At 44.0% G+C, this 12,144-nt stretch overlaps 1 protein-coding gene across 1 annotated transcript; it reads right to left on the bottom strand.

The window, feature by feature from the left end:
• Nucleotides 1–5,268: 5,268 nt before the first annotated feature.
• On the bottom strand, nucleotides 5,269–11,726 carry LOC109485326 (alpha-1A adrenergic receptor-like). The gene is given in 3 exon segments (XM_019788876.1): nucleotides 5,269–5,828; nucleotides 10,750–11,377; nucleotides 11,379–11,726. Coding segments are annotated over 3 exon segments (1,272 nt in total). The 3' UTR covers nucleotides 5,269–5,532.
• Between the last annotated feature and the right edge of the window lie 418 nt (nucleotides 11,727–12,144).

Below are 12,144 nucleotides of genomic sequence, written 5' to 3'. Positions count from 1 at the left end.
GTACGATGTTTTTATTCATCTGAATAGTCGTATATACTCATGGTTCTTTTAATGATCTCTCACATATCCGTATGAATCAGGCGATATCAGAGCACTGGGCTGAACACGTGCCTTCATCTGTGTAGTGCCGGAGCCGGAACGTGGAGTTGGGCCACGTTTTTGCGTGTAAGTTCGAACTAAACGGGGCATGTCTCCTTAGTCTTAGTTCCAATATTTTCCCTAAATCATGTATTTTCCCCAGGGTATCCTCCCTCATCATGTGGCCTATTGTCAGTTGGTTCTAGCTAATTCTCATCCACTTCAGACAGATTTTCTCTTGCGCACTCCGACACTCGTACGCACGTTTTCCAGCCAGGCATATATGGTGTCTAATCGACTGCATCGTTGTGGTTCATAGATTATTCTCTTGGCAAATGATAAAATGACTGATTTCGATGAACGAAGAATAACTTAAACGAGTATTTGATCGATCGGCCCTGATATTACCAAGGCATCGGAACGTGGCCAAATGTGCTGCAGCACGAGTAGTTACTTCCGGATATGGACGCTTATATACATGTATGTATTTGTCTTTGAGCTGTTTGTTTGTGTGTCTGTTTGTCTGGACAGAGTAGGTTGACAGCACGTGGATGGGAGGAAATTGACAGACAGAATGGCAGGTGATCAAAAGATTAGACACAGGAAATTGGGTAAACGTAGGTTGACAACACAGTGAATTTAAAGGTCAGAAAACTCTTTCCCGGGGGTCTGCGATCTCTGATTTCATGTTAGTCAGGAAAAGAAAGTCGATAAAGAATATACTTGGAAAAATACAAAATACGCTAAAAGAAAAATTAACAAAATACACAGATAGTACTGCCAAGTTTACGTCAAACCTCACGGCACCCCGCTTCACGGATGACTTACAGATAACATCGCTCTACTGACAGAACACTTAAACAGATTGTACATCCCCGGTGGCTCCGCTCGTGTGGCGCTGATAGCATTAGTGGGGTTTATCATGTTTAATCAGACCTCTCTTGCCTGATTCTGCCTCATCACCGTGAACTCTGTCACCACTAGGAAATGTAAAATTCTCCAAACCCACGTCTGGTACTGAATTCCTCTAGGGTTCGGTCACATACGTGATCGCAAACTGAAGGCATTCTTGGGACAGTGGTTGAAGTGTTGTTCTGCTGTCTTGCTACAGAAAAGGCCTTACACTAGTTCGTCATTGTTCAGCGTAGGAGCTACGATAGATGTTTGTCAATAGTTGGTCCCGTCACATACTCTTCAAGCAGAGGTTGATGAGGAAAGATGGTTTGCTTTTCATATATGGCCTTTTTTTGTCGCTACCCCCACCAGTGGGCCATATATAATAATGAAAAGCAAACGATCTTCAGCCTCTGCTTGGAGCGTACCGTCACAGCCCGTTTAAAGAGTCTACGACAGCAAAGCCGTTCGATCTACGACGAATTTGACCGCGCCGTTTTCAAAACCTCTCACGGTCTACAGACGGCACGATGCCCGAAATGAAAATTGTCTTGCAAATATCTCAATGATAACCAATTTGTGAGACAGGATTATTGAACCATACGCCTTTGCCACACGAGGCATCAGAACTTGGAGTCGTGTGGGAGCAGGGAGGAGCGGAAATGTCATCTATATTACAATCACGCGCGTGAATGTCATGACATGAGACCTGTGCGGAATCTTAACTATCAAGGTGGATTGTTGGGTCGACAGAAAATCAATTCAAATGACTGATATTGTTCTCCGAACTCTTTAACCTTCGATTCGTCGTCTATCGTCACTTAACTTCATGCAAGAGTGCACTTTGAGTGAATATCAGAAAGTCACATATTGTTAGTCTACACCGATGCATACATCGTTGTCGCCCACTGTGAAGCTGTTGTTGTTTATACAGATAGGGAATTCTGGCATAGCTGTTTAGTCACGGCCCCGTAACGTCGACATCGAAACAAAAACGTTGACTAGCTGAGGATTCTCTCGGTTTGAATTGCTACCTCCGGGTTCAGAAGTATGGTTTTGAGCCGTGGGTTTGTGTAATTGTTGGTTCGGACAGGGTAGTTTGACAGCACGTGGGGCGATTTACCGGCAGAGTAACAGGAGGTGAAAGGCCCCAGAATCTGGCCGAGAGCCAACATGAATCCATTAAAGGAGATGGGGAATTCAGAATGTTGAGGATTGCATACTGCCTGCCATGGAGTCTGAACTCTCCGATTCCGTGTCAGAAAAGCTATCGGGTATTTAAAGGGCGTTGAAACCCCGCTTAAATTAGGTATAAAGGAATCAATAGTTTTGTACTTTTAACATTTACAAGATGGTAGTAGCAAAATCATGACAAATTGCTTTAAACATACAATTTATCATCGTTAATTCCAAGACAATGTGCAGGAGCCTTGAAGGCCTTCATTAAGCATACTAATGTATGATGAAGAATTTTCAAACCGGGCGTGACGAATGCACGATCACGCTTCCTTATTCATAACTGCGGCCCGCTTAAGTTGTTTTCAGCTCAAGAACGTATCGAACCCAGGTACCCTCGCCCACTGGCAGCGTCACGCTGATGGGTGTGGATGGATGGAGCTGTGCCCAGGAAACCCGATGAAAACTATGGATTAATGGTTCCACACATCTCCGCTCGTGCCCCAGTAGAACGTCACCTATGCCCTACATAGGCGATACGAGCCACAGCGACCAATATCCGATTTGTGTGACCCTTCATTTCATAATAAAAATATAATACAAGATGTAAAAGTATATTCTAAAGGAGATTGAAACAGATAAAACGTAAACAATTCGTTCTTTATGTATAAAAATTTGTTGAGCCATCTGTCAAATCTTTGGTCGCTCAGCGGTCTCGGCCTCTAGTGGAAATGATGTTATGAATATTTGCAGTCAGGAGAATCAGACCTGAGTGATTGCGACCCTGGCTTCTGTCTACTGACTCTCCTCAGAACTACCCAATCACAACACTTCGCCTTTAAATCACCTTGAGACTCGAGACGCGTGCACAGGAGAGCTGATGAAAGCGATGTCTTTGTCTGGATTCATTTGATGAAATATCTGACATTCAATAATGCTTCGTCTTTTGTTACTTTATCCTTTTGAAGGCTTTCTTGGAAAGGCTAACTGGAGGCCCCAAAACAATTAATTAAGGAAATAGAAGAATGCAGATGGAGAGGAGGGGAACGTCTGAACTTGTTGCCATCACCGAACTAGTGCTGGACATTCAAATGAATCACAGCTGAGCTTTTTTGTATTTTTGCAAAAGGCGAAGATAAATTTTCCTGCCTAGATCGTTGTGATCTTTCCTGCAGAGTTATAACTACACTATATCAATGTCTAGCATGCAGCAGTGGATATTTCTGTGCAAATTTTTAATCTCACCATGTTGTCATCCCAGTGGTTCTACTTTATTACTGTACATGTCAAACCGTCATCAGGGTCCCGACAATATTTCACAACTGACAAAACCAACAGAAATACAATACAGCCGTGCAATGATGTTGAATGAATGCCACGCATTTGGAATTTTGCGACAACACTGTAATCATCTTATGATCCGACAGTAGTATTTTTTCGGGGGGGGGAGGGGCCAATATTCCCAGGACTGTTTAGGCACAGTTTGGGGCTCGTCATTTAAATTTAAACTTTCTAAATTATACAGTATTTCTTTACTTGGCAGCATGTTTCATCTTTAGGAGCTTCGTGAGTTAACAGGCTTGAGGATCACTCATTACTCCATGAATATTTACAGATGTGACCCATTAGAATCTAATTCCCGCACGAGGTACAAGACACAAGATGGTTGGATTGGGAATCGTGGTGTTGACACTGAATTGAAACCAATTTAGGGTTTAAAATAGAAATTCGTTAAAAAGGTGATTACAGTGGTTACTTGTCGAGATTACAGTGGTTACTTGGCGAGAAACCGACAACGGTTGGAATTAATCAGTTGTTGAAACCGTCCGTATCCGTGATTTAACACCGAGCTACGCGATAGCGCTTGTTAATTAAGAAGCAATGACATGTAATGGGTACATTCTTCTTTAATTACATTAACTAGATCTAGCTTAGTGTGAATATCTAACTACTTGGAGTTACCGTCATCTGTCGGTACTGGTGTTTCCATGCCGTTTGTTCCTTTCATCTGAGACGTGCGTGGTAAATCAATTTGACGTAAATGAAAAACATGCTCTGTTAGTTGTCGCACCTCATTTACGTAATCCTGTTTACTTATCGCTACACCAGCGTTCAATTCTACACATCAACTCACTGCAGTGACTGTTCGGCCATATGCCTTTTTCGGCGTCAGTGCATTGCTGACTGTCAAACGGCAGATCGCACTGCCCTAACTCATAATCGATTTATACGTAATACAGGGAACATGTTAGTGACGAACCAAATACATCATTACATGTTTAGTGTCTAGTTGTGGTGTCAACATAAGTTCTGAGAACTTTGAGTGTGCCACCACTATGTCTGGCTGTAAGGCTCTAAAAGAAGACACAATGATATTACTTTTTCAAGATTATGAGACTTTATTCATGATTATCCTTTCAAACAGGCAACATTTTTAGACAACAGCAACCAGAATGACGGGTTGGTGACAAGTTATCTGTACAGCACTAGTGACACACGTACGATATCCACGATTCAGGAGATTTCACTCTGTCTACAATAACTTCACTGGAGCACATCGCAATTCTTTCCGTGTCATACGAACATGGCTGTTACAATATATCTTAATCTATCAGGTTAACGACTAACACAATTCGATATCAATTAAAGAGAATCATACATCTAAGTCAACCCAGTTGGGCCCTGTCTTGTCCAATGCTCCACTTTACCACTACGAATACGACGACACCGTAGTGCAAAGGCTGAACATTGTCCATAGGTGGCATTAAAAGGACTCTCAGAAAAACGTATGTTCCTGAGGTCTATATATAATAATTGGATGCAAAGGTCAAATCAAATCAATTTACTAGATCTACAGACTGCTACAATACGCACATAATACTTGTTCCAAGACACATTAGTTTACTACTTATCAGTCCTTTCTGACATTTTTTTAAAATCAAAGATAACATTAGATGGTGTCTTTCATAATGGATCATCCGAACTCTATAAATCTAGTTACATGCAGAGTTCTGTTTGGTGAAGGTGTGCGTGTGCCGCTGTTATCACGTGTGCCCGACGGGGATGATCGATCAGGTTGTTTGTGTGGATGTGATTCCGTTACCCCCAAGTCCCGATCTTGTGATCTGATCTGATCCGGTTGTTTAGGGCGGGATCCCGGAGTGATGTCGTTACCCTCATGTCCCGATTTTGAGCTGATCTAGTTGTTTGGTGCGGGTGTGATATCGTTAACCTCAAGTCCCGATCTTTTGATCTCATCCGCTTGTTTGATGTGGGTTAGATCGTATTGCCGCCAAAACGCGATGCCATGGATGCTTGTTCGTGACGAGTAAAGATATCTGCTGCCGCTCGGAGTAGTTTCCTGTTGTTTCTCGTGCCGCGTCTTCACGACACTGTGAGTTCCTGCAGCTGGATCTTGAGCTGCTGCCGCCTGCTGCCGTCCCGGGACGAGCAGCTGGAGTGGACCCGGCGGAAGGACGAGCGGCTGGACAGGGTGTAGTCCTCGGTGCGCATGGTCGGGAACCGGCCCTGTCTCTTCCCGCACAGCAGGAAGCGCCGGAAGGCTCGCCGGAAGTGGCCGTTGGAGCATGCGTAGATGATGGGGTTGAGGAAGCTGTTGCAGTAGCCGAGCCAGAAGGCCATGGTGATGAGGAGCTCCGGCACCTTCGCTATCATCGAGTCTGCAGAAACACAAGAACAAGTACACTGAGTCAAGGGTGATTTAAGATGAAACAGATGTAGGGATGTTCAACATAACCAAGGCTGCCACCGCCTACAGCATTATCTACAACACCCTCATCTAGTGTGTGACGTGAGTTCCGTGACCTTGAACTCTGGGGTCACATGATGACCTTTCCGGAGCTGAAAAAAGATGTCATTTGAAAGCGTCTGCACAAAATGTACTTTCAGACGTGTATAACAGTTTATATTGTTTGAATTTTCTATTCACTGTATTGTTGACTCAAACCATTTGCCATGTTGAAGAAGGTTGACGAGATCGGCTGAAAATTTATGGTGAGTTCCTTTCCTGTTTTGGAAAAAAGTTTAAGCTCTACAGCCATTTACCATATTGGCTTTTATTGAGTTTTATCAGATTCATCCTACACATTTTCACCATTACCTCCGTGCTAGAGCGTTACCGAACGTTCCACCCTCTATAAACGGCATGGTAGACGTGAATACATGACAAATGGCTTTTTACAGCGAGCAACAGGCCGCAAAATGGGGATCATTACACTCAGTCGAATGAAACAGCCTATTATGTTAATGGAGAATACCACCATTTACAAACGATTTCCATCAACTAGAATAGAATTTCCGCTGGTATCTTTTTGACTGAATTTTTAGCGTCAAATTTAAATGGTGTCAGATACAAGTTCGATTTCAATCCAGCGCACAATGGCGTATTCATGACATTATTTTCGCGGAAAACAGTAATCCTCCAGCTAAGCATCCTGTGCAACACGTGTCAGAGTTTGTTCATCTATCATGCTCAAGATTACTGCAGCGGTTTTTGTGAGGGGCATCAAATCGTCATTTTTCATCGCGGCACAAAGACCAAGGCTGCCGGGGTGTGAAATTGGCACCCGACTAAGTTAAGCAAACCTTGAAATGTTGTCTCGAAATTGGCCACCCTTCAAAATATATAATGTCACTTGATTGCTGTAAGATTAAGATAACATAAAATTGAACTTTGAATAAAAGTTATGCTGTGACAGTAAAGGCCAGACGAGTCTACACGGCTTGACAGGTTGACAGTTTTTGTTTGCGACCAAGTGTTGTTGTACAAATCAGAATCAATGTCAGATTGAGACTTTAGGCGAGGTAGATGACGTCACAGATCCCCTCATAGTAACCGAGTCGACCGTAGTGCAGTAGATTCGTAGGGTTGAGATAAGATGGAGGCGTTTTCTTGTCCTGTAATAACTGTATACTGTTTGTGACTTAAGTATGGACCTACCCAGAATGGAACACACTAAGAATAGAACAAAATTAACACAGGCTATTGATCTTAAATTAGTAACGGTAGTTACCTCGCCTAGTTTAACTTTTATGTATGCTGTCAGGGCAAATTTAGATATCAAAGGATTGTACTATTCGGGTCATAAAAGAGCTTATTGACCTGGAAGTTCGTAAATATAAGCATACAGCAGTAAGTCTCACTGTTTCAGGATTTAGACCAAATAGACTCGACGGAAATCACGGCAGTAAACTCGCCCTATCCCGGGGACAGATGTACGCATATGATTACCCATGGATCATCAGCGTGATCACGAAAGAACTGATTAAGTAAGGCGAATGATGTAAATGTCAAATAATGACTTTCATACAGGACAGTCGACCTTCCTTCATCAGCAGGGCTAAGAGCGCGGGGCGATTAATTATTATTCAGTAACATTTTTTAACTTTAAGGCCACAAGATAGACGGTTGCTGACATTGGTGCTGGTAACAACTGAACCTTGTGACAGATGCATATTGTTTGTTTGTTGCAAAAACAAAGCTTAGGTCTAATATTGTAACTGCATGTATCAATGATATAATGGTAATTACAAGCCTAATATTCACTTCAACATAACAGATACAGTTATTATAACAAGTCAAGTAGGGTGCTATACGAAGTGTGCCCCTCATCGCATCCCGTGCACTGGCCTGTAACCGTCGTGACGGCTGACTGTCACAGGGCCACCATGTCGTCTGAATCAACATAAACCTTCATCTAATACTCTCCTCTCAGGAGACCATGAACTCTCTGTTCATCAGAACCAGAGTCTAAAGTTCATCGCCAATTTCCAGCGGTAATTTTTTCTTTAAATCTGAAGCTGCGCTTTGTAATCGCATTTGACATCAACCGCTGACGTGATACCGCTTGTAATTGCATTTAACGATGACATATATGATTGCATGTACATCTCAAATTGATATTCAATATAGATGCAAATATCCATATGCCTTGTTAAGGAATGAGCACATCTTTTTCATTTCCTGTTATCAAAGTATCGCTCATTCTCATACAACCTGCAACAAGGAGGTAAATAGAAATGTCGACCGCGCACTGTACCACAGCGGGATCGCAGATTCAGGGAAAACTGAAAAACGAGCAACTAATTAATGTAAATTAGTATTTCATTTGCATGATAAATGAGAAACGTTTACAATTCATCAGTCGTAGACGTTAACACCGGTACCATCTCTCTAAGGTATGAGATCCCGGAACTCTTGTATTACAACGTTTAATATTCGTTTTTATGCATGAAATTTGTTTGCCTGCTTGGCGGTCGCGGCCTCTAGTGGAAAGGGTGTGTAAAAGGCACTTGGAGGCTCGTTGTTACGTGTTACGTTGTTACTCCAAAATGCGCAAAAGGTCACAGATTACGCCGTGAAGTGTGTGGCAGACTGCCATCGCCTTACATTCGTTCCGCTGACTAGGCGTTGAACCGGTGCGCTCCTGAAACTGTAATAAACATGAAATGGGAATTGATCAACCTTCCCCACAGTACAAAGACAGGCGAACTGCCGCAGCTCTGTAGCCGACCCGTGAGCGTGTAATCGATTGACCCGCAGGTCGGGTTAATGCCGTGCCGGATTGCCGTGCCCGGGTCCCGTCCCGCCAAATTCCACATCTTAATCAATCCGTCACCTAAACTTACTGCTGTATGCTGTGTGATTAGTTAAGTGATTTAGCTGCATGAAATGAACTTAGGGTTGGGTGATGTCAAAATGTAACAAATAGATGTGTTAGTACATAATACATGTACTACCCGACATCTCACAGCCAGTATTATTTTATTCCATCTGGCAGTATTGCTGTTTTGACGGTCCTTAGATTTGGCAGCAAGCCGTGAAAGCAGAATCGTTTTGACATGATGTTTTCCGCAGCACGAGGGTGGAGGACGTGTGCGCTTTCTGGCACCAGAAATGGCTGTACTCACTCGGTTTGTTCGAACGTACGACCGTATCGTACGTACTGCATACAGGTCCTGTAGTTTACACGCGTACATGTATACACACTATGTAGAACATACATGTACAGGCTCTGTAGTCGACACATGTACAGGCTCTGTAGTCGACACATGTACAGGCTCTGTAGTCGACACATGTACAGGCTCTGTAGTCGACACATGTACAGGCTCTGTAGTCGACACATGTACAGGCTCTGTAGTCGACACATGTACAGGCTCTGTAGTCTACACATGTACAGGATCTGTAGTCGACACATGTACAGGCTCTGTAGTCGACACATGTACAGGCTCTGTAGCCCATACGTGTACATGCTCTATCCACATGCACAGCCTTTAAAACGTACTGTAATTTACAGGCTATAATTCCTTCAGCTAGCTGTATAAAATATATACAGGCTTTACAACTGAAACAGGCCAGGTTCTAAAGTAGTGCCTACGGGCTTAATTTGTGTTTCCAGTAGCCCCAATCATTTTATCAGAATCATTACAGTTCAGTGATATACTGGTTCTTACAGTTCGTACAGCAATGATACTTACTTTTACACATGTATTTACACAGGAACGCACCGTTAGACGATGATTGATTATATCAATCGCCAAATAATCGTCTTAGCACCGTAGTCACGTGATTATCCTCCAGGGCAAGCTTGCTCCAGAATCGTGAAGTGGGAATATTACACCAACGGTACACTGGCTATGCCTTAATCCTCGTGTATCTTATGATTAGTGCACTTAATGATTGTTCTGCGTGCATCGGGCCTTCCAGCTACAAATGTGTATCAAGCTGCCAAATATACCACACACTAATGACGTCTTTTGTATGCACGTATTGACTGATAAACCACGGATGTAATGTAGACATGTGTTATCAGTTCTAGTCCAGACATCGTGTGGAGTTAATTACTCCTTGCTTAATGTATGGCAAAACCATGCCAAAATGTAAGCCGGGACCCAAAACTTACATCTTACCAAAATGGCTAATCGCCCATCTCTCCGATTTGTAAGTAGAGACACATTGCTACTCTCCAAGCAGAGGTTGACTGGGAAGATTGCGACCTTCTTTATATATGTACTGTTTTCTGACAGCCAGTCCAATCTTCGATGGCATATTCACTGGATAATATCTTAACTGTCGAATACGGTCATGCCGGTTGGATACGACGTTCCAACCGGTAGATCTGCTTGGCGATTAGTATATAGCCCATGGCCACTTGTGCAAATCCCCTTTGGCTTTAGTTGCCTCAAGAGCAATTGAAACATGATTGATCTTTAATAGCCTCACGAGGCCAAACTACAATGTACTAAAAGATTAATGGTTAATGAATGCACTCAGTTATAAAAACAGCATAATCTTCTCCAAAACAAAGACTTCGCTGTATTTATGTCATATACTGACTCGAGTTTCCTTATGCCTAGGCCAACTGATATCTAGCGCTCTACGCAAATGTGATTGCATGATGTCAAATTTGTAATGTCGACTCATGTACATCATTCTGGTTATACCTGTGCACTATGAATAGGAAAGTGTAGTGTAGATATTAGACCAGTTATATAGCATTGTTTTTCAATTTGCCTAGCATGCCATTGCATCCGTTATAATTGTTGTTCAATACAGTTGATTTGATACGAAATCGTGCTTACCTATCGGGTACATGACGAAGAAGGGCAGCCAGCAGACGAGGAAGACGCCCACGATGATGCCGACTGTCTTCGCGGCCTTCTTCTCCTTCGTGAACTTCTCGATCCTGTTCTTCACGGAGCTGAGAGCCTCCCTCGCCATGCGGGGCTTGCTGGAGTTGGGACTGAGTCGCGGCGGGGAGAGACGCTTTTCCGCGGTGACGGACGCTTTCCCGCGGTGGATCCGGACGGATTCCACCGGCGTCTGGTTTCTGTCCTCCTGGGCCTTGAGCGTGATCATCAGCTTGGACGTCTCCCTGACGGCCGCTCGGTACACCTGCCGGTACACGTACAGCACGACGAAGGCGGGGACGTAGAAGGAGCCGACGACTGAGAAGATGATGTAGCTCGGACTGCTGTTTATGTTACACTGCATGTTCTGATAAGACTTGGGGTGCTTCCAGCCGAAGAGCGGGCCGACGGAGATGGCGGCGGAGGTTGCCCAGACGGCGAAGAGGATGAGGACGACTCGCCGCTTGGTGACGATCATGTTGTGGTGGAGGGGTCGGGTGACTCCGATGTACCGGTCCAGGCTGATGACGCAGAGGCTGAAGATGGATGCGGTGCAGCAGAGCACGTCCACGGCGGCCCAACAGTTCGCACAGGGCTTCTCCGAACGGCCAGTAGTTCAGCAGCTCCCTGGTGGCGGAGAACGGCAGCACCAGGCAGCCCAGCAGCAGATCTGCAGCCGCCAGGTTGATGTAGAAGTACCCGATGTTGGTACGGAGACTGCGCTCCAGGCAGACCGCCAGCACTACCAAGACGTTGCCTGCTATGGTCAGGATGCAGATACAGCTGAGGACGGCCCCAACCAAGAGACTGGCCGGTAAACTCATTCGGAGCCCGAGAATCTGACTCGGGTGGTCCGCTTCTGTCACATTCCAGGTCCCATTGTTGTCATCTAAAGTGAAATTGTCCAGTTCTAGTGGCAGACCGGCCATTGCGCGGTGTTCTTAGTGTGCCGACACAGAGTGCAAAGACGCTGTGTACGTCTCACCACGCGCTTTTAAGTGCCACTGCAAAGGACATCGGTACTGATGCCCGTCTCATTTTGTACAGAGGGGTGTTGCCGGCTGCCGTGTTTTGTTAATTATTATCTGCAGCATTTATTGTTGATGATGAGAACCAAATTGCTAGTGGATTTTATGACCCTACTTTTTGTACTTTGTAATGTCAAATTACTTAATTGCAATATAACATATGCAAAAGTCTATTTTGCTCTACATTGACATTGGTAGAAACCACATTGTAGTCCATGTGAGGAGGCCTATTCCCACAGATGGTGTTCTACTTTCCTGTTAATGAAATGTCTCTCAATACATTTCAAGAATCTTCACTGTTTTACTAAGCGATTAATGT

This window comes from Branchiostoma belcheri, unplaced genomic scaffold (genome assembly GCF_001625305.1).
Source record: "Branchiostoma belcheri isolate BF01 breed outbred unplaced genomic scaffold, Haploidv18h27 scaffold74, whole genome shotgun sequence".
NCBI classification, from domain to species: domain Eukaryota; kingdom Metazoa; phylum Chordata; class Leptocardii; order Amphioxiformes; family Branchiostomatidae; genus Branchiostoma; species Branchiostoma belcheri.
This window is presented reverse-complemented; position numbering and strand designations above follow the sequence as displayed.